Genomic DNA, 23,772 nt, shown 5'->3' with positions numbered 1-23,772 from the left:
GTGGATGCTTGACTGACTGAGTCACCCAGGCACCCCCATTTTTTAATTATAGATGATCTAAGAGCCACCTGCAGCTCCTTTCTGTCATTGTTTCCCCTTTCAACCTCCTCTGCCCCTGCCAAATTGAGAGATGGAAAGGAATTGCAGATAACTTTTACTGAGAATGTTAGGAAGGAGTTGTGAATGATTTTGGGGTTTCCCACTAGAAAAATTGGTTGGATGGTGTATGGATTAGGGTCCCAGAAGGAAATAAGCAGCATATTCATGTAGGTTGAGGGAAAGTAGAAGAAGACTATTTAGAAGACACAGGGTTAAGAGAAACCAAGAGATGGTAGGGCACACTAGGTTAACAACAAGGAATAGTTATTACTTCTAAACCTGAAAGAACAAAGGAAGGAAGAAGTTACTAGAAACTATAGTAGTTGTCAGAGTGACCTTATAGGAGGTGTGGCCTTTGGTAGAAGAATGAAGCTACTGCCTTCCTTAGCTGGATAGGGAGGAACCTGGAGGGATAAATGTAATGGGCTCACTTTCCTTCCCCTCTCCAATTTTCTCCTTGTGCTTCCCATTTGACCACCCCAACCAGAAGCTGAAGGGCTGGTGCCCAGTTAATGCAACTCCTGGGGTGTATAGTGTATTAGGAGGGGCAAAAGGAGAATATCTAGAATAGTCTACCCGTTTTGCCCCCAAGCCATCCTTGTTTTTTGTTGAGAAGAAAAGCTAGTGTTCCCAACACAGGGGACTTAACGAAGTCTTATCCGCTATTGCAGAGGTTGGCAATGGCCAGCTACCTATTTTTGTAACAGATTTTATTTGAGCACAGCCACACCCATTTATTTATATATTGTCTAAAGTGCTTTGGAGCTACACTGGCAGAGTTGAGTACCTGTGACAGAGACTATGTGGCCTACAAAATCTACTTACTATCTGACTCTTTAAGAAAAAGTTTGCCAATCCCTCACCTAATGAATTCACATGAGGATATGGTAACTCATCTCTACTCCCATGTAAGGTATTAGATACCACCAGTAGCTTTCGTACAAACTAGCGGAAAGAAAAGTGGGTAAGAGAATGTGAAACTTAATTGCTAGAGCCACTGTTTTCTTTAGCAGGTGTCAAGGCCAAAGTTGATATAGACCGCTGTGTTACTCTTCCACCTATTCCATTTTTCCTTTTTCTTCTGCCAACATTTCTGTTGGTCTGACCTAGACCTTCATTCCTGTAGGATCTACATCCTTGCTTGTCCTGTCTTTTTTGGGTTCTTACAGTTTTCCGTTGATTAGTGCTATTGGCCAAGTGACCCTGACATGCATTCTGTGAATCTCTGTGAACCGCAGATATAATTGTTGTCCTTACTGTATAGCGGAACCTTAGTTCCTGTTTGGTAATTGAGATTAGTCATTCCAGTCAGTATAGTGACCCTCTCTCTGTTGGTTCCATAACATGAGGAACCTAACGTGGCCAAGTGACAGTCTCAGCTTCCAAATGGAACCATGATTATATGCCCTGGTGGATGCATTTTTCTGTTGGCCAAATATACCGAACCGAACACAAGGTTACAAAGATAGCAAAAATTCCTTCCGTGGTTTTTTTGATGCAATAGTGAGAATAGTCACTCCAATTTTTACCTTTTGGTTCGCAGATCTATTTTGGCTTTGGAGAGATGTCTCTATATATATGGTACACTAGTTAAGACAGCATCCTGTTGTAGGTCTCTGAGTTGGTGCTGTAATTAAGCCTACAGCAGTTGATCATGCCAGTGCTTCTGGATAATCGGGTACAAGATAAAACTAGTAAATTTTGTATGTAAGAACCCATAACCACACTTTCCTATACACTAAGTTGGAGGTATGTATGAGATAATACAATGATATATAAGATTTTCTGTAAGTATGTTGTAGTTAGGGAAGGAAAATCTAGAATATGTGTCTGTTCTTGTAAGGGCATATCATGTTCTTGATATGAGCTGTCTGATGTAGTCATTCTACCAAGTGATTAACTGGTCCTTCCAGTACCATATTGGATGCTTAGTATGATCCTCTACTACTGGTAGTGGGCACTCAGCAGTGGTGGTAGTCAGATCATCTTTGGTGTGTATGTCGGCGGGGGGAAGACCATGTTGTTGGGCTCATGCATAGCCTCCATTCTGCCTCCGTGACCACTTTGTATATCGAGCAGGGTGTCTAGGGAAAGAATCTTTGAGATCTATTTCATCTTGCCAGTTGGTTTTTGAGGGTCCTTTCTGCCGTAGATGCCCTCTGATGGCCATTTATGTGATAATAACATGGATATTTTCACATTATACTTGTTCTGAGAAATCCATTAATACACGTCTTCTACCATCTTCTATTTTCAGTCTTTTAAGTTTGTTCTTACCAGGTTCCTAACCATCCTGTTAGCAATTGCCCATGGATCAGTGTAGTTGTGTACTTTAGGTCATCTCTACTACAAAGAGTGTACAGCCAGACATATTTCCCAACGTTCTGTCTGCTGTACGACTTTCTTCCACTGTCTCCCAGGGTCACACTTCAGTGGTATTCTTTTTTTTTTTTTTTTTTTTTAATGTTTATTTATTTTGGAGGGACAGGAGACAGCACAAGAAGGGGAGGAGCAGAGAGAGAGAGACACAGAATCTGAAGCAGGCTCTAGACTCTGAGCTGTCAGCACAGAGCCCAATGTGGGGCTCAAACTCATGGACTGAGAGATCATTACCTGAGCTGAAGTTGGACACCTAACCGACTGAGCCACCCAGGTGGCCCAACTTCAGTGGCATTCTAATGGCAGCTTCCACCCACTTCCAGCTGGTCCTAGCATCCTGTGAGCTTATTCATAATTCAGGCTTGTGCTTTGTTCTATTCTGTTAACTGAACAAGGGGAACTCTCCTTGAGGCCCGAGGTGGAAATTGAAAGAGAGGTAAAGAAGCAGTGGAAGAAGTATTAATGGATTCCGAGCACCTGCTCATGCTGTTGCCTGTACTTTATGACCCTGCTTGGGTCTGGGTCAGATGTGTTGTCTTTTTAAAAGTGGACAACTGCTGCACATGCCCACTTTTGTTTTTCAGAGCTTTACATTACACTCAATCTCATCACGGTCATTTCAGGTAACATAGTCGTTGGGAGTCCCGTGGTCATGTTTGAGTTTCTACTGAAGGGTCTAGAAGCAAACCAGTAGTTGCTTTGCAAATGGAATATAGTTGGTGACAGGAGAGGTTGTGGTTTTCCTCTCAAACCTCAAGAATTTGCACTGTCATTGTATTGGAAAAAGCCAGAGTCTGTACAGCATCTCTATCTGCAATGGGCATTTCAAATACCATACGATCTGCTGAGTCATAAAGCCCAAATAGCAGGGCAGCTTGAACCACAATCTGGACCTGCTGCAGGACGTTTTCTTGGTCTGGACCCCTCTCAAAGCTGACAGTGTAATAGGTTGCCTGGTAAGCGGAATGCCCAAATGTATATATTGCCTCCAGAATTAAAAGAAGCCCACCAAGTTTTTTGTCCCTTCCTGAGCAGTTTTTTGTACCTTGCTGAGCAGTACAGAATGAAACAACTTATATTTCATTTGGAAGGAATATTTTTATATGCCTCAGAATACTGGAACCTTAGAAGCTTTGTTAATGTGACAGGCTCCTGAACTTTAATGGGATTTAACTTTCATCCTGTGCCACCCTTGTTTTTATTAAAACATTTGGAGAATTCCTTTCCCTTCCCAACAGGTCATGTTAGCATAATGTTGTCAATATAATATACTAGTATAATGCTTTATGGGCTATCTTGGAAGCAAGGTACTTTTGGACTATGTTTTGATTGAGCAGGAGAGTTGGTATAGTTTTTAGTTATTAGGTGACAGTGAAGGCATTCTGATGTTTTGAAAGGCAATCTGTGATTTTTTTTTTTTCCTGATAAAAATTCTTTGGGAAAAAAACATTTGTTTGATAATTAGCTATGATACTAGTTACCAAGAGCTATGCTGATTTGCTGTATAAAAATACTACATCTATAACTGGTTTAGATTGACAGATTTGTGATAATTCACCATCATTCTTTGAAACCTTGACTTTTGCATTGGCCAAATAAGTTAAGATGTAGTAAGCATCTTCCAAATATTAGAGGGCACTAATCTCTGCAGTTCCTCAAGGGATGTCTAGTTGCTTTGATTTACTATAGTTTCTAGGACTGGTGGAGTAAGCATGAGTCCTACTCTGAAATAGCCTTGGACTGTTATCCCCTTTAGTACTTGACCTCCAAAGACTTCCAGTATGACTACCAGACCATGGTAGGGTTTTGGGACTCCAGGGATTGTCAGTTCAGAATCAAGATAAGACAACTCCAGAATAAGGGCAAAAAGTAGTTTATTTGAGTGTGATGTAGATCTCAAGATTTTAAAGTATATGTCAGACTTGAACATGTTTATAGGCACAGGAAAAAATCCTGTACTAATAGGATAGGGTAGTTAATAGAGCGGGATTTTTGAGAATACTGCAGAGTATGGCGCCCAGTGGATGGCTGATTTTTGAACAGTTAGGAAAAGATATATACATGTAGCTGGAAGGCAAGAGAATTGATACTTGGCAGAACAGTGGTTGAAATTAAGGATCTGCAGTAAATGGAAAAGAAGGTGCTGTAAAAATGCCAGGAAGGACTGTAGTAAGAAACTGGAGGAGGTCCAGGAACAGGACTTCATGTGGTTGAACAGGAAGACTGAGAAGTAATAAGAGGGGCAGAAGGATAAGCATTGTGGACACTCAAGTTTAAAATGTCAGCTTGGGAGTAATTCTGGGCAGTGATGATGTATCTTTGGAGTGTAATCTTGATTGCTATCCTGTAATAGAAGTAAAGATTGTAGGAATTAAGGTCAAGGAACTTTGAAGCAGGGTTACTGTATGGATCAGATATATCTACATTCAGATCACTTAGAGTTATGGTAGAGATGGGTTAGAAAAGTTGCATATGAGCCTTCAGTGAATGTTGGGGAATTTGGGAGGTAGTAATGAAGAGGAATAGAGGCTTGTGGATCTGTATGGGATGACTAAAGGAAAAAGAAATACAAAAGAATAATAAGAACATTTCTTAGATGTCCACTATGATTTTAAGTGTTTTCCATGTATTGCTCAGTTGTCTTACCACCAAAAGGTAGGTACTGTCATTATTCTTGTTTTATAGAGGAGGAAATAGACACTGAAAGCTAAAGTAACTCGAGATCATACACTCACTAAGTGGTAGAGCTTGAAATTGAATGCAGACAGTTTACCTCCAGAACACATACTATTTTTTTTTTTTTTTTTTTTTTTTTTTTTTTTTTTTTAGTTTAGGGATAGAGAGTGAGCGAGAGAGAGGGGCAGAGGGAGAAAGAGTGAATCCCAATGCAGGGCTCTAGACCCTAGACTTGGACTCAACCAACTGAGCCATCTAGGCACCCCGTAAACCATGTATTTAATAATGACATACTGCCCTTACTCTTATAGCATATGCTATATAAAATTCTATGAGTGGTCTAGAGTAGCACATGAAACTAAAAGGTTTTCTGTTTTCCCCTCTCCTAATTTACAGCGAATGAAAGAATAAGTAGCTTCTTGTCAAAGGGGTTTCAGGAGACATTTCATCTAAGGCTGAAAGGTAGAGAAGGAATTTTTCAAAAGGTTGAATGGCCCAGGGGAGGTTATTTAGAATAGGATGGGAAGGTGGTCAGCTGTGAAGTGGTTGGGAGGGAACAAGGAGCAAGCAGAAGAGAGTAAGTGAGAGGTTACATGACCAGACAAGCTTGCAGTAATGCCAGTGGCCAAGGACGACAGAGAGTGGAGCCTTGTGGAAGTTAATGGGTCTGAATGTTGCAGGCAGATAGAGGTTAGGGCTCTAGGTGGTGTCAGAGACCAGATGATATGAGGAGACTGGGCTTTCCCTATCTTCATGAAATATACTCCATTCACTGTTTTGTTATTGTTAACCTTAGTCAAGAAAGCCAAATCCTGTTCTTCTATCCCCACCCATGTAAGCTTAAAGCACTTTCCATAATTTTTTCTATTACAGTACACTTTTGCTGTTTTGATTCTGCTTGCTTGCTTTCAGCTGATCCGAGCTTATTTATGTAGATTGGTCAATGGATTGCTGATAGGCTAATTAAAAGAATTTTGGTCTTTTCCCCTCCAGTTGCTGATAGTTTATGCCTTTAAACACAGAGCTTTTCATTAACAGTATTTTGGCCTCTGCTCTTTCTGTTCTCATTTGCTACCGTGCAGCTCTGTGTAGAGAGTCTAATTTATGGATGTATGGCTGTCTTCTTATTTGGGAAGTGGTGGGGAAAAAAGGGCTGCAGAATGTCTGTGCTTTTGAGCATTTAGGCTAAGTGTTTTATAAAAAAATTCTTGCATGTTATTTAAAGCCCTGTACAAGAAACACGGTATAGTAGGATTCCACTGGAATCGTTTAGATGTAGATTTGAATGTCATTTCTCCACTTATCAATTACATAATTTTCTTAACTTTGTTAACTTATCTGTAAAAAGCGTAAAGTAGTACTTTTTTCAGTTCATAGAGAACATATGAAAGTATCTAGTGTAACATCTGGCACACAGTGCTGCTCTCTAAAGCCATTAGAATGGTTATACTTGAGCCCTCTGTGGTTGCTGCCTCCATTTCATCTTAGCTATTTGTATTGCAGGTTCTGAAATTTTCCTGTTCAGTTTGCAGCCCTTGAAATGCTATTTCATGCCTTCCCATATTTCACACTTGAGTATATCAGTTTTTTAACCCATCATATTAAAAACACTGGACATATGTGTCATGTTCCATTGACCCATCTTTCCCATTTGATTCCCATTTTGGAAGGCCATGTTCTTTTTTTTTTTTTCTTTAAAAACGTTTATTTATTATTATGAGACAGAGAGAGCGACAGAGCATGAGTGTGGGAGGGGCAGAGAGAGGAGGAGACACACAATCCGAAGCGGACTTCAGGCTCTGAGCTGTCAACACAGAGCCTGACATGGGGCTCGAACCCACAAACCGCGAGATCGTGACCTGAGCTGAAGTCGGACGTCTGACTGACTGAGACACCCAGGCGCCCCTGGAAGGCCATGTTCTTTTTACTCACCAAACTGGTTTTGATTCTCTTTCTGCTCTTTTTTTTTTTTTTTTTTTTCCTTCTTCCCTATTTGAGTTCCAGTCTGTCTAGAAAGCCTTGTATTTGAGAGTGTGAGTCCTTTTACTTTTTTCTGGAACATGGTCCAGTTTTCACTGATGGTGAATGTGAATCACCAAGAAGATAAAGTCTATATAATTCATACCTGTTCATTCATTAGGACAACAGTGTTTGAAATGAAGATACTCAGAGAACACGTATATATGTAGCTATTTGGGATTCTGTCTCTGGAATGTAATAGAAATAGTGGTATAAGTAAGTATAAGTAGTAGAAATAAAAAAAAATATTCTAAAACCTACCAGTCTTAATTATAACAAAGTTATTATTCTTTATCATTGCAGGGATTCGTGGAACTGACTATATTTCCCACAGTTGCAAACTTGAATAGAATCAAGTTGAACAGCAAACAGTGTAGAATATACCGAGTAAGGATCAATGATTTAGAAGCTGCTTTTATTTATAATGACCCAACCTTGGAAGTCTGTCACAATGAATCAAAACAGTAAGTTTTATACCTTAAAGTTGATATTTCTAACAGCTGTATATTCCCTATATTATTGGATTAATCTTTTCAAAGTACTTTTCTTAGATTATTACTAGGCTATGAATCCCAGTTTTTTTCCTAATTATAATTTCTGTTTTTTTTATGATTTCTTTTATAATTTTTTATAATTTCTCTGCATATTTGGTTCAAGAAATTTTACTAGTTCTACCCAACATAGTAAGTTACTGAGTTTCCTTTCTTCAGATTACAGTTTTGAAGAAGTATTATCTGAGAATTAAAAAAAAATTTTAAGCCATTTTTCTACTTTTAATATTTTTTAAAAATACTTTATTAACATTAATCTTCAATGGGTTAGGTGGTTGTTGTAATCCTTAGAGCAGAGACTACTTCAAAATATTTTATAAAATACTTTGACTGCCTTTGAATGTCATATAAAAATACTATGTCTTAGATGTCTCTTCACTTTAAATATTACGTCTACTTCACTTTAAATATTACATTTTTACTGATAAAAAAACTTGTTTTTTTATCAGTAAACATGCTGTTATGAGCAGTTTTGTGTTCTACTTTTTTCATTTAAATACTTTGTCTCCACTTTTCCACGTATGATAGTCTTCACTCTCTATCATTTTTATGGTCAGATAATATTTCATTTATTCAGTATATTATAGTTTGCATGATTGTTTTCCAGTTGTTTGGCATTTGTGTCATTTCCAGCTTTTGAGATCGTAAGTGATGTTGAGTGAATATTTTGGCATAGATAAGGTTTTTTCCTTGAATTATTCCTTTAGGCAAATAGGATTACTTACTATTCTTAAGACTCTTCTTAGTATTTTACTTCATTGTGCCCAGTAATATTTGTATTAATTTAAGTACTGTGAACTATGTTTGAGGGCACTTGCTTTTTCAAAGTTTAGAAACCATTGGATTCAACCATGATTCTCTGTTTTGGAGTAGGGTGCCAAACCTTTATTATAAACTGTTTTTAGTCAAGATATTATTTTAACTAATTGCTGCATTAAGGCAGCAATTCTTAAAGTGTGATTTCCAGACAAGCAATATCAGCATCACCTGGAAACTTGTTAGAAATGCAGACTCCCAGGCATTGCCTTAGATCTACTGAATCAGAAAGTGGGGATTTGGTCCTGCAATTTGTGTTTTATTTGTTTTGGTTTTTTTTTTGGTGGTGTTTTTGTTTTTTTAAGATTTTATTAAGTAATCTCTACACCCAACGTGGGGGTCCAACTTACAACCCCGAGATCAAGAGTTGTGTGTTCTACCAACTGAGCCAGCTAGGTGCCCCCCTGCAATTTGTGTTGTAACTAGTGTGCCAGGTGATTCTGAGAGGCTAATTAATGCCTATGAGCCATTGCCTTAAGGGTTTACAAGGGTTGAGACAGGAGGCTTATTTTTAGACATGTTTTTGGTCCCAGTTATCATTGGTTTAGAATCTTTCAGACTCAGGGAAGAGAAAAGAAAATGCTGTTGGAAAAGTTCGGGGAATCTCTGAATTACTCCTGTAACTTCCCATTTCACAAACTTGAGTTGTTGAAATTACATTGCTTTTTCAGCTACACTTGTAGAACTCATTTAAAAACACTTATTACAAAATCATCTTCATCCTTTTTCCCCCAGAAAAAAAAAAAATGACCTGCCCTTAGAGTAGTAAATATATTACCACTGATGTATGGAAAAGGCACTTGTAAAAGAGCAGGTAGGAAAGCAGAGCAGGTAGGGAAGCCATGGCCTTGCTAGAGTCCGGAATAGCTCCGCAGTTGACACTAGAACTCCGCATTTGATGACAGGGCAAGGAGGCTCTCCATCTCCAGTCACAGAACAGTGTTTGCACATTTGCTTTACCTGTTGTTTCTGCTCCGATCTCAGAGAATATACTCTGTGGCAGTACAGTGACAGGAACGATGGTTTCCACATCTGTTGAGGAAACAAGCTTTTACTTTTTGCCTTGTTTGTTTTGAAGTGATCTTATCTCCTAAAGAATTTCTCTAGTGATAGGGAAGATACTTCATCACTTATAGCATTATAATGGAAGAAAAGAAAGGTAAAAAGGGGAGTCTTTTCAAACGTTATGTTAGGAAATTGGGAAAGGTAGAATATATTATAATTTTTCTTTTCAGTTAGAAACAGCTCTTTTAGTCATGGTCACTTAGTAAATATTTGCTCACTACCCCTGCTTTTCTTCCAAGCTCTAGAATCTTGATTACTTTTAAAGAGGGATGACATTAGTTATTTTTTGCTGGTGTTTATTATTTGATTGGTTTAAAAGAGGATTTGAGGTTGGTTTTAGAATTTTAGTAGACAACAGTTTTAAAAAGTGGCTAATGGAATTAGCATGGAGAGTGAAAAAGCGTAGGATAGTGTGTACACACTGTTAAGTTATTGCACAATTGTTACAGGAAAACTATAGATTTAGTTTTGATGTTTCTGGTTGCCCTACCTAAGAGGAAACACTCGTTTATATGATTGATAAGACACAAGATAGAAGATACCAGGTTATTCAGAAGAAGTACTGCTTTTCTTAGCAGTTAAATGTGAAAAATCTTTCTTCTGGATGACATTATTTTTAGAGAACTTTGGGAAAGGCAGATACTTAAGGTCTTTAGCATGTCCCTAGATACTTCTGTTATCTTTCTTGTTTCTAAAGTAACTTTCTTTAATAAACCAATAAAATTTACACTACAGCTGAAACAAATTAAGTATAGCAGTTTTGAAATTGAAAGTTAAACTTAAAATCTGTGATAAAATTTGATCTTAATACATATAAGAATGTCCTAACATTCAAAGAAGTAATATACTACTTAATCACATCTTATTTGTTTTAAACTTAAGATACCAGGCTATCCTGTTTTTGATGGAAAGAGTGTGCTTACCTTGGTTGAGATTCAGCATCTTTGAACTGCAGAGGGAATGTAAGGAAGAGAAACATTTAGATAAGAGACTGAAAGACATTTCTACCTATTTTATCCAACCAAACGTTAGTGGAGTTGTTAAATTACCTGTGCTAGCAATTAAAAACCCTGTTTTTTATGTAACATCTATTTAAGCACTTGCTCGGACATTCTCTATCTCTCTTTTTTTTGTCTGCCAGTAAAATAATTTCAACACTTTCTCCAAATATATTTTGTGTGTGCATTCTCTTTTTTTTTCGTCTGCCAATAAAATAATTTCAACACTTTCTCTAAATATATTTTGTATTTGAATCTTATGTATTGTAGATAAATTATAGTTTGCCCTATAGGAGCTTTTTGATTGTTTTTTTTTTTCCTACATTTTTCTCTTCTTAGAATAAAATAAATACGGACTTTGCCAGAGAAGCTGTTTCTATGGATGGATAGGCTACAGTGCTGACATCTCTTTCCTTTGTTTCTTTTCCTTCCCTAGATAGACTTTCCCACTTTGAGAAAATCTTTTCTATTTTGCTTGAAAAGCCTCAGTGTTCCCAAGTTCCAAGAATCAGTTTAATTCCTGTCTTTAGTATTCATTTCCACTAAGGAGTAGCAGTAGAAATGACCAATATTGAGATATAAATGAAGTAGCTATTGAGTGATTAGAATGATTTTTAGAGTAATTGGAGTTGATTTTTTTTAATTGCTATTAAAAAATATTTTATAAGTCCTGTATTTTTTAATACAGACTTATACTACAGAGGTTTTAAATGTTATTTTGCTAATATTATGTAGTAAAAGTAGTTGATTCCTTTACTAATTATGGTTAAGTAATATGGATATTTATATTTTAACTCAGCCACAATGCCTCGCTGCTACTTATTTTTGGTAGTATTGCTCAGGGTTAATTTGTCGTAGTTGGAGGAACATTAAGGTTCATTTAGTCGAAACTTCAACAAGAATTTTTTCCTATACTGTTTCACCTTTTGCTTGAATGCTTCTAGCTCCGAAGAACTCACTATATATTTTTTTTAACATTTATTTTTGAGAGACAGAGGGAGGCAGAGCATGAGTTGGGGAGGAGAAGAGATGGGGAGGGGAGGGCGGACACAGAATCCAAAGCAGGCTCGAGGCTCCGAGCTGTCAGCACAAGAGCCCGGGGCTCGAACTCACGGACCGCGAGATATGACCTGTGAGTGAGCTCACTGTATTTTAAAGCATCCCTTTGATTTTTCTGAAAGCTAGAAAGTTCTTTATTACATCCAACTACAGTTTTTGTTATAATATTCACAAACTTATCCAATTTAAATATTGTTTTCCCCCAAGTTTTCTCTTTTCCAGTTTACAGAATCACAATACTTTCAACCCTTCCTTATCTAAAACTCTTCCCAAATTTGTTACCATTCTTGCCCTTTGAATGTTCCCTGGTTTGGCATTGTTTCTTCTTAAACGTGGTAACCCCAGAACTAGATATAATTCTTCCTATTTGGATTAATTTTTACATGCATAGCAGTAGAGCCATTTTATCCTTATCTGCATTCAGTGTTTCTACAGCTTGAAATACAGTAGCCTTTCAGAGATGGCTGCTTTGAGTAGTTCACTCAAGTTTGAGCTTGACTGAAATCCCCTAGACTTTTTCATAGAAAAACCTGTTACGGTAGAGTTTTCTCTAAGAATCCATATTTCATAGTATCATATCAAATGTTGTTTTAATTATTTTTAAAAAGTCATCTTTATTAATTTTGGTATTGGTTTCACTTTTAGAAAATGGGTTTTCCTGCTGGCTGGCTTTTTTTTTTTTTTTTTCTGTGTGCCAACTATCAGAACCAAAGAGAAGAGAAACCAAGTATTGACATGGATATAGAGTAACTAAATTTTCAAACACTGCTGATAGAAGTGTAAATTGAGTTTGAATATGTGCATACTCTATGATTAGTGTAGGTCTCACTCCTAGTATATACTCAGTAGAAATGTGTTCATATGTTCACCAAAAAATATGTACAAAATTGTTCACAGCAACATTTGTAGTAGTCAGAACTGGAAATTACCTGAAGACTCATCAGTGGTAGAAGATAGATTGTAGTATGTTCTCACACCACTGGAATTCTAAACAGTGACAAGACAAATGACCAATAGCTACATGCACCAATATGTCTGGATCTCGCAGGCTAGACATTGAGTAGAAGAAGTCAGATACAACAGAAAGTATATGAAGTTGTTAATCTATCACATTAGATGTCAGAATAATGGGTAACCTTTGGTGGTGGAAAGTGGGGTTGGTTAGTGATTATAAGAGGGCTTCTGGGAGGCTGGTAAAGTTCTGTTCATGCTCTGCATGCTGGCTCTTTTTGTTCTGTGAGGTGTACATTTAGAGTATATATGCTTTTCTGATGTGTATTATGCTTCCATGAATATTTTTAAAAGAGAGAAAAGGTTTACCAATAATTGAATCTTAAGCGTTCACAAAACCTGCCCCTGAATTTTAAGAAGTATATGTTATTGACAAAGAATTAAAACATTATTTTAATATGGATGCTTATAATAAATTCTTAGAGAAAATTACTAGTTTTTCAATATCTTCTACAACATTACTTGTCTCTTTGTTTCCTTGAGGAGGGGATGGGGTTGGAGACTGGAGGTTGGAGATGGTGGTGTTATAGGACAAGGACACTATTATTCTGAAAATTGAAAATACTTATTCTAATCTTGTCTTGTAATTTTTGGCTTTTATGAGGTTATTATGAAAAGAAACATATTTGATTCATATTATGAAAGGAAACACTGAACTCCAAACCATGAGAAGATTGTTCCTCATAACTGGCTTTCCAATAGATTCCACTTACAGTGACTCACCATTTTATTTGGACCGCTTTACCTTTTCTCAGGAAATGAGGAGATTAAGTGAGAATAATTTCCCATAAAAAAAAACCTGAGTGGTCTAATATGTAATGTTTCAATTTGGCTTTTTATGTAATGATTGTTTTTTATTTTTGAATTTTACAGGTAACTGGGGGGAAATTATGGTGTCTTCAACTATCTTTCATATTTCATGTTTTTGCATTTTTATTGAAAAGAAACTACAGTTTGTAGATATACAAAGTAGTCTTTAAAATTAGATGGTATGTTGGGGCGCCTGGGTGGCTCAGTTGGTTATGCGTCTGACGTCGGCTCAGGTCTTGATCTCATGGTTCACAAGTTCGAGCCCTGCGTCGGGCTCTGTGCTGACAGCTCGTAACCTGGAGCATGCTTCGGATTCTGTGTCTCCCTCTCTCTCTGCTCCTTCTCTGCTTGCACTCTGTCTCTGTCTTTCTCTCTCTAAACTTTTAAAAAAATAAAAAAAAATTAGATAGTACGTTGGCTAAGTGCTGGCAAAAATGCAGAGTGTCTGGCACTTTTATATATTTTTGATGGGAATGTGGAATGGTATAGCCATTGTGGAAAGCAGTTTGGCATATTCTTACAAAGCTAACATATTTTTACCATTTGACTCAGCAGTCCCACTCTTAGGTATTTGTACTACAAAATAAAAATTAAATTCACATAAAAATTAATACATGGTTGTTCATAGTGGTTTTATTTGTGGTAGCCAGAAGCTGGAAGCCACCCATATGTTGTTCTTCAGTGGCTGAATGAATAAACAATAAATAATCTGTGGTCCAGTCTGTACAGTGGAATACTATTCAGTATAAAAAGGAACAAATTATTGATATGTGTAATGCTTGAGATGGATTTCAAAGATTTACTACATGAGACAAACCAGCCTCAAAAGGTCGCATTCCAGGGGCGCCTGGGTGGCTCAGGCAATAAAGTGCACGACTTCGGCTCAGGTCATGATCTCACGGTTTGTGGGTTTGAGCCCCGCATCAGGCTGTGTGCTGACAGCTCAGAGCCTGGAGCCTGCTTGGGATTCTGTATCTCCCGCTCTCTGCCCCTCCCCCGCTCACACTCTGAGTGTTTCTCAAAAGTAACAACAAAAAAAATCATGTTCTGTATGATTCCAAGGCATAGCACAAGGGACTCTTTGGGATGACGGACTTGCTCTATATCCTGATTGTGGCGGTGGTTGTACATGTGTAAGAATTTATGGAATTATATACCAAAGGAAAGAGAGTTCCCGTATGATAATTTAAAAAATATAGATGGTATGTGAAAACCTTCATTTTTATTGTGATCCTGTAGTTCTTGCACATTTTATTTTACATATTTATCTAACAAAGAAATTGTTAAAATTATTGAGAAGTCTGTTTCACTGCTTCCAGAGCCTTATGTTGTGTAGTTGTTAAAAGTTATGGTTAATACATCCTTCCTAATCAGTAGAGACATGGAGATGGGAGAGGAATGGCTTCTGTCAGGTTAAGAGGGCATAACTTTACTGTTTTCTTTAATGGCCTTTTTCCCATTTAATTTTTCCTATAACCTCTCTGTACTGTATATTAAACTTGTTTTTTAACTAGTTAAAAACTTACTGAGCTAGTGAAATGTGACTGACTTTACTTCATGGATTCGTCTAATGGCAAGATGATCAATATAAAGGTGCTCAGCAAGAATATGGCTCATGGAGTTGTCTTTCATCTTGCTCTTATCATTCCTTTTTTCTTTCATCCATCTCTTACATATTCCTTTAAACAGGTTTCAGCGAGGAAATGTAATATGTGTACAGACGGCCCCCAACTTCAGACAGTTCAACTTAACAATTTTTCAACTTTATGATGGTGCAAAGTTGGTGATACACTTTCAGTAGGAACTGTACTTTCAATTTTGAGTTTTGATTTCTTTCCCAGGCTAGAAATATGTGGTACCTATATGGAGCTGTACAGTGGGCCTCAGCTCCCAGTCAGCCACATGATCACGAGGCTATATAATCTGTATACTTAGGACAATTCTGTACCCATGCAACCATTCTGTTTTTCCTTTTGAGTATAGTATTCAATAAATTACCTGAGATGTTCAACACTTTATTGTAAAATAGGCTTTGTGTTAGATGATTTTGCCCAGCAGTAGGCTAATATAAGTGTTCTGAGCAAGTTTATGATAAGCTAGCCTAAGCTGTGATGTTTGGTAGGTTAAGTGTATTAAATTCATTTCAATTTCCAATATTTTCAACTTATGATGGGATTATCGGGACAAAACACCATTGTTAAGTTGAGGGAGATCTGTATATGTCAATATACATTTAAAGTGTTTTTAATGAAATAAAATTTAAAAATTGGATGGGAACAGTGTTGTAATATCTTCATAAGACTTATGTGTATTGTTTTCATCCAATGGGAAATAAGGCCAAGTAACTATTGAACAGCTGTTTATAGAGTATACCCCCCTGGCATATAGGAGGTACAGCAGTGAAGCAGCCAAAAGTTTCCCTCCTTTAAGCTTACATTGTCAGGCACTGGGGGTAAAGGTAAGCAGTATTACATTTTAAGGACTTGATTCCCATCCTAACTTGTTTTAAACATCTTAATTTCTGTCAGATCATAGTTTGTGGAATCGATTGAAATGTTTGCCATATTGATAAAGAATAGTTCTTCAATTTTGCATATGTTCTTTTCACTTCTATCAGGAATGTATAGTGACTTTGACATTCCAAAATTAATGAAGGATATGGTAATTATAATAATCACATGGCATTGGCGAATTTGCTATATATGATATCGTATTTATAATTTAGTAGGTTTTGTCATGGTGAGTAATAGTTACTTGTCCAGAAAGCATTCTCATAAATTACATAAAATGATATAACGCTTAACAAACAAATGCTACCAAATATTGAAGAAAATACTTGGTGAAATGTTTGGCTTATTATTAAAACATCTCTTTTTCTTTTTTTTCCCAGGAGAAATCTAAATTATTTTTCCAATGCTTATGCCGCTGCAGTTAGTGCTGTGGATCCTGATGCAGGAAATGGAGAACTTTGCATTAAGGTTCCCTCAGAGTTATGGAAACATGTTGATGGTAAAACACCAAAAATATATTGACTATACAATAAAATCATGTTAGACTTAGTGACTGAAAACTTTTACATGAAAATTAATGATGTCATAATTGTAAATTAATACTTGAAATATACAGAAGTTGGAAGCTCTTTTTTTTTTTTTTTAAAGATCACTGGTTAATAGGAAAATAGCAATTTAGGGCTATGACAAAAAACAACTCATTCACTATTCTTTTTAAAGTGAAAGTTATAAAAAATATTGGATGGATAGAACAATTTGTCAAGAGTTGAGAATGCACGCACTATCAAATCAATTTAAAATTAGAGCATGTTATAGCGGGGAGAATCCTAAAAAAATCACCTAGTTCACTTCTTTCCTTTTACAGAAGAATAATCTGAAGTCTAGATAGCAAGTGACCTACTGAAGGTCACTAAATAGTAGTAGAATCAGTGCTGGAACATAGGGTTCCTAACACCCACTGTGCACTTTTGAGCACACTCTTATTATTTCTAAATCTTTGTTTTCTCCTGGATAAAGTCACAGCCATTATAATTATTATGCATAACTTGCCTACTTTTATTTAGCCTTATAAAAATTAACAAAGATGAGGAAGTGAGACATGTTTGTTTTGTTTTTGCTTTTTATTTTTTTCTTTAATAGTTAGTGTGTTTGGTGGGGGGTTGAGGGTTGCCCACTTTTGGGGGATAGGCACAGAAGGCTATCATTTCATGTTCAGGGAATGGACATAGTCCATATGGTTGTGATGGTCTGAGGGAAATTAAAAGAAACCTCTTTTTCATAAGATTAAAAATCTTACAAAAGCAACATGTATTTTTTATGTATAAATTAAAGATAATGTAAATAACATATTACATAAATTCTTGGGTAGCTTTTCCCACTCACTCCCTATTCCTCCTGTTCCCCAAAGTCAACTAGGGATAACAATGTGGGAGACTTTTTAAGTCCTTACTTTTCAAGTTTTGCATTGAATCCTAAGTGTCCTTAAATTTCCTATGTGATAGGTAGTTTTGAACTTTTTTCTTTAGACAGTATAGCATTGTCAGAAAAGTTGGGAGGAGGATATGGCATGACCTGAGTTATATCTTGGGAGAACACAGCTAGCAGTGACTAGAATTGAGTGGAAGTAAGGACATCAGTGGAGGCAGGCTATTGAGTTAATATAGGTGGAGAAAAGGTGAGAGCTGAAAGTAGGGTAAGTGGTGTGATTTTTCATTTAAAGCTGAGCTTTTAATTCTCGTTTTATGTTTAGTGCCTTGCTATATAGACCGTTGTTACCTTATTGTATATTTACGTATCAATGTATATGTATATTTATTTGTTGCAGAATTAAAGGTCCTAAAGATACACATCAATTTTTCTTTGGATCAGCCAAAAGGAGGTCTTCATTTTGTGGTACCCAGTGTTGAGGGAAGTATGGCAGAGAGAGGTGCTCATGTTTTCTCTTGTGGGTATCAAAATTCCACAAGGTAGATTATTCTTATATATTTCAGTTAATTTCATTTTTCAGTTGAATTTTTTGTGTGTATATGCAGTACATGTGTTTAGTGTAAATTGAGAAGTATGAGCTTCATCCTCAGATTTACTTCTTCTCAATCTTGTTCCCCTAGTCATTCCTTTCTCAGTCCTGTGTCTTCCCTTTTGTCTTTACTTTTCAAAAAAGAGACTGTTCTAAAATCATCCCAATTCATTATTTTTTTAACTTTATACTGCAGTAAAACGGCATCTAGAAAATTAAATTGTAAATAGGAAAGTTCAGTGAATTTTCACAAGTGAAAAAACCTGTGTAATCCACACTCACATCAAGAAAAAGAAGATTACCAGCATTGCAGAGTCCCCACCTCCTACTCACTTCTAGTCACTACCTGCTTCCCTCATATCCTTCTGCCCGACAGTGACCACTATTCGGATTTCTAAAGTAATATAGCTTAATTATACCTGCTTTTGAGCTTTATATGAATGGAAGTGTATGCATTATGCTCTTTTTATCTGGCCTTTTTTGTTCAACACCATGGTAGTGAGATTTTCCTTCATTGCTGTGTGTGATTGTAGTTCATTCTCAAAGCTCAGTAGTTCACTATATATTGTTGAAATATTACAGTATGCGTATTCTCTTCAGATTGTTATTAATAATCCTCAGATTATTCACTTCTTCAAGCCAAGGATGATGTCTCATACTTTTTTGTGTTGCAGTATCAGGTATAGACGCTGGCATGTAGTAAAACCTGACCTTGATAGAATATGGAATAGAAATTTTTTGTCCGGCTTTGCTAGCACTGTTGGAATTTATGTGATGCATCCCAATCCCATTCTCCAAAACAGTTTTCTAACTTATGGATTAGATTCTGCATATTGTATTTTTTACAACTTTATTGTAAGCTTTTTTAGTTTCTGGTAATGAATACTATATAAAAACTAATGTGAATATGCAAATGAAAATAGTTTTTAATTTAGAAGTTTGAAGCCAAGAATTGCCTACCTCTTTTTTAAGGATTTGAACTGGCTGTATCACATGATATATTTTCTTAATATTGCCAAAGAATATGTGGAGAAAAGTTGTTTTTTTTTTTTTTTTAAAAAGCTTATTTATTTTTGAGAGAGAGAGAGAGAGAGACAGAGTGTGTGTGGGGAAAGGGCAGAGAGAGAGGGAAACACAGAATCGAAAGCAGGCTCCAGTTTCTGAGCTGGTGGCACAGAACCCAACGCAGGGCTCGAACTCATGAACTGTGAAATCATGACCTGAGCCGAAGTCTGATGCTTAAGTGACTGAGCCACCCAAGCACCCCGAAAAGTTTCTATCTTTAATCAAAGTCTGAAGTTGCACAGTAACAAGCTTCAGCAGGCAGATAGCTTAAATTTCTTTTTACACATACTCTATAAAAGGTAGACAAACATAAGTGGGGGAAACAATGTAGGTTATGCTCTCACTATATTTTTTACACTTTTGATATTTTTTCTAGATTTTGGTTCCCATGCGTTGATTCATACTCTGAATTATGTACATGGAAATTAGAATTTACGGTAGATGCCGCAATGGTGGCTGTTTCCAATGGAGATTTGGTGGAGACAGTATATACCCATGATATGAGGAAGAAGACCTTCCATTATATGCTCACCATTCCAACAGCTGCGTCAAATATCTCTTTGGCCATTGGACCTTTTGAAATACTTGTAGATCCATATATGCACGAGGTGAGTCATAGCTTCTTGCTCCTTTCTCTCCCAGCTTTTCATTCCTGATAAAAGGAAGCATAGTAATGAAATGCTAAGTTTTTCCTAACTATTCTTTCCATTATCCAGAATATCATTAGACAGAAAAGGATTCTTTATCTGATATATTTAATGATGTGAATTCTTGAATGAATTCCTTTTAAAATGTTATAGTAAAGTCTTAGGTTTTTTTCCAGCAGAGAGCTTAGTGTTCCAAAAGAGCTTCAAGTATACCTTTTTTTTTTTTAATTTTTTTTTTACGTTTATTTATTTTTGAGACAGAGAGAGACAGAGCATGAACGGGGGAGGGGCAGAGAGAGAGGGAGACACAGAATCTGAAACAGGCTCCAGGCTCTGAGCGGTCAACCCAGAGCCTGACGCGGGGCTTGAACTCACGGACCGCGAGATCGTGACCTGAGCTGAAGTCGTACGCTTAACGACTGAGCCACCCAGGCGCCCCAAGTATACCTTGATTAGAGTATGTGGGTTGATTTCTGTAACTAATTTGTATTTATGTCATCTTTTTGTTTGGTTTATGTTTATGAATGTTATAGCCCCATCTCTGGAACCTGAAACACTCCAATTTCAAAATTAAAGAACAAGATTTGTTCTCACTTTAGCATATACAGAGGAAAAAAAGAAAAGGTTGAGGCAGAGTTTAGAATTCTAGTCCACATACTCATGAAAGCTTCTTGCAGTTTTCTTCCATATCTTGCCACAAATTGTATGTTAATTGGTAGACCCATTAGTGCATTTAGGCCTCCCCAAGCATGAGACTCCTGGAGTTTAGGAAGTGATGTATTGGTTATTGACCCTCTCTACTTCTATATGTGTTTAAAGTAACATTTGAATGAATCTCTCTTTATTTATTCTTAGTCCCATACATTTTCAATATTAGGATTTTTTTTTCTTAGTATAAAACTTATATTGTGACCATATATATCTCAACAGTATTTCTGTTATGTGAGCAAAAATTGAGGGCAGTTAGGTTTAGACTGTCGGTAAGCTCCTCACTCTGTTCTTAATTTGCTTTCCTGAAACTCACAAGATTTATAAAAGTCACTCATGGAAAATATTCAGGGTATTTTATGAATGGTTTTGCTTTTGCTGGCGTGACGTTGATTCTTAAAAGTATATTCACTGATAAGATTGGCGGTGAATTTTATTATCTTTGGTAAATGATCAACTGTAAAATCAACATTTGATTAGTACCTACTTTGTATTTTGGAAGGATTTTTTTTCCCACTCCGAGCCATTGGATGGGAGAAAGGTAAATGATAGTTAAGAAATATTTTTCTTGAATACTTAACGAAACCATGACTTAGTCTTTCTCTGTCTCAAATAAAGAGTTTTTGCTGCATTATCAGATTTGCTGTCATGTAGGTTTTTTTAATAGTGAATCTTTTTCTGATGAATAATATTTCGGTTTTTGTTTGTATACCAAGAGGAGTGCTCATTATGATGTAGTTTGGGCCCTTGACCTTAATCATACATAGATGTTCAGTACTCAGGTATGTTAGTGTCTATCTGTTCTAATGCTGTTAGAATAATTTTTATCATACATTAAAAACTTTCCTTGCCTCCACATTCCTACAACAGTCAGAACTCTTTAGGGGTGCTTGGGTGACTCATTCGGTTAAGTTCCCAACTCCTGATTTAGGCTCAGGTCATGATCTCGCAGTTTGTGAGTTAAGCCCCGTGTTGGGCTCTGCACTGTCGGTGTGGAACCTGTTTGGGATTCTGTCTCTGCCCCTCCCCATGGGCATTTTTTCTCTCAATCCAAATAAATAAATACACATTATAAAAAAGGGTAGCTGGCCTGGGTGACTTAGTTAGTTAAGCAGCCGACTTGGGCTCAGGTCACAATCTCACGGTTCATGAGTTTGAGTCCTGTGTCAGTCCCTGTGCTGAAAGCTTGGAGTCCGGAGCCTGCTTCGGATTCTGTGTCTCCCTTTCTCTCTGCCCCTTCCCAGCTTGCACTCTGTCTCTCTCAAAAATAAACAAATGTTAAAAAAAATTTTTTTTAAGTAAAAAAAAAAAAAAAAAAAAACTCTTTAGTATGACTTTCAGTATCTTCTAGAATTTGACCCTAATTTTCCTTTCTAGCTTTTTTCTCATTACTTTCCTATTTGTTTGTTATATTCAATATAGTTCTGTAGATTTTCCTGACCATACCATATTTCTTTCTTTGACTTTGAGATGTCTACTTGACCTTTTCATTCCTATCAAACTTTTGTCCAATCCAAAAAGATTAGCTCAGATTTAATCTCCAGCATAAAACTTTGCTAAGTCATTCTAATCAGAGTGATCTCTGTCATTGTTGATGCCATTTATTTGGCACAGAATCATAGTATGGGATGAGATGGTATATGATTTTCAAGTGGCCATATCCAAGGTGGGATGTGACATAGTAAGGAGATCAGAATTACAATTTCCATTGCTGGTATTTCGCATCTCTTAACTACCAGTAAGCTTCCCTTTAGCTTTCAATATGTGGTTGAGATATTAGGAGTATACTGGAACTGCTCTTCATATGTAATGAAGGTAGTATGATTAATATTAACTATTAATTATTAAAATAGTACTATGATAAGTGCGATATTCACTAGGTTAGATATTTATGAATCAAAGGTGGATTTGCAATAAGCTATGGAAGTTTAAATCTTTCTTGTTTTGTGTGGTTATGCAGAAGAAATTTTAATTTGGAACCAAAGTTGTATTTTCTTTGAATCTAAGCATTTCACAGACTTATAATCCATCATGATTTTAGTTTTCAAGTACAATGAATATTTTGTAAACAGTAAAAGTAATTATTAATTTCATACTAGCATTTTCTCTCATTGCCTTGAATTTGTTAAGATTTATATTAATGTGAAGTTTCCCTTACAATTGGGACATTTGGGAAATTTAAAATACTAAAATTAAACTTTCATTTAATGATCAGTCTTCCCTGCTTTTTATTTTCAGGTTACTCATTTTTGTTTACCTCAGCTTCTTCCACTGCTTAAACATACTACGTCATATCTTCATGAAGTTTTTGAGTTTTATGAAGAAATTCTTACATGTCGATACCCATACTCCTGTTTTAAGACAGTATTCATCGATGAGGCTTATGTTGAAGTGGCTGCTTATGCTTCCATGAGTATATTTAGGTTGGTATTTCTTAAGATTTGAAATGCCCAAATGAGGGTAATGATGTGAAGACAGGCTACCCTGTTGACAGATCAACTTTAAGATATGTTTCAAACTTTTTTCTTTTAAATATGGTTGGTTTTATAGAAAATCGAATGGTTTTAAAATTCAAAATGTAGAAAAGCATACAAAGGAAAATTTCAAAATAACCCAAAAGACTTCTATTATTTTCATCCAGATATAGCTGATAGTAATGTTTCATAGATTTTTTTTTAGTCTCTTTTGCCTATGCATGTAAAAAAAAAATCATACAAGTTATATAATGGATGTCTAATGGGGTTATTTTTCCTAGCATCATTTAAAAAATTTACTGATGTTGACAGAAATGTCTTTGCTAATTAAAAAAGAGAGAAAACTTAATTTTGTTCTTATACCCGTCTTCACTTTATCCTTTCTTTTTTTTTTCTTTTTTCTTTTTTTTGGAAGGTTCTAGATTTATAAATATTATATCTTAAATTCAATGATTTTACCCTTTCTGGGCCTAAATTTTCTCCTCTGTAAAATGGCAGTAATAATACGGCCCCTGTATTCTCTGGAGTGTGTTAGAAAGATCTTATAGGTCAGTGTATTTGAAAGTAAACAATGGAGCACAAAAAATTAATAGGAGTGCCTGCCTGGCTCAGTCAGTAGAGCATGTGACTCTTGATCTTGACTTGTGAGTTTAAGCCCCATGTTGGGTGTAGAGCTTACTTAAAAAAAATTAATAGTTATTATTGGGAAAAGGTTTTTGAATTTAGAAGAGCCCTTCATAGGAGAATCAGTTTCTGATGAACATATCCATTTCTGGCTAATGATAATTTCCCCTTCTCCCAGAAAATGGTATTTATATTTTTTCACAGAAATGAATGGGAAACAATGCAGTCCTTGCTTTAGGCAAAA

The 23,772-nt window shown here is 36.2% G+C and overlaps 1 protein-coding gene across 4 annotated transcripts in view; it reads left to right on the top strand.

Annotated features, from left to right (window-relative positions):
- The window catches only part of TAF2 (TATA-box binding protein associated factor 2), a 95,828-nt gene that overhangs the window by 3,075 nt on the left and 68,981 nt on the right, over window positions 1-23,772 (top strand). For 2 of the 4 annotated variants that reach the window (XM_078441460.1, XM_078441459.1), the window contains exons 3-7: window positions 7,477-7,637; window positions 16,374-16,492; window positions 17,819-17,960; window positions 19,452-19,683; window positions 22,669-22,853. In XM_078441460.1, coding sequence (XP_078297586.1) covers window positions 7,477-7,637; window positions 16,374-16,492; window positions 17,819-17,960; window positions 19,452-19,683; window positions 22,669-22,853 — 839 coding nt within the window. Of the gene's footprint in view, window positions 1-7,476; window positions 7,638-16,373; window positions 16,493-17,818; window positions 17,961-19,451; window positions 19,684-22,668; window positions 22,854-23,772 lie in introns of those variants that run through there. The other 2 variants (XM_060611223.2, XM_060611222.2) reach the window with 2 other exon arrangements.

Source organism: Panthera onca, chromosome F2 (assembly GCF_046562875.1).
Source record: "Panthera onca isolate mPanOnc1 chromosome F2, mPanOnc1 haplotype 2, whole genome shotgun sequence".
NCBI classification, from domain to species: domain Eukaryota; kingdom Metazoa; phylum Chordata; class Mammalia; order Carnivora; family Felidae; genus Panthera; species Panthera onca.
This window is presented reverse-complemented; position numbering and strand designations above follow the sequence as displayed.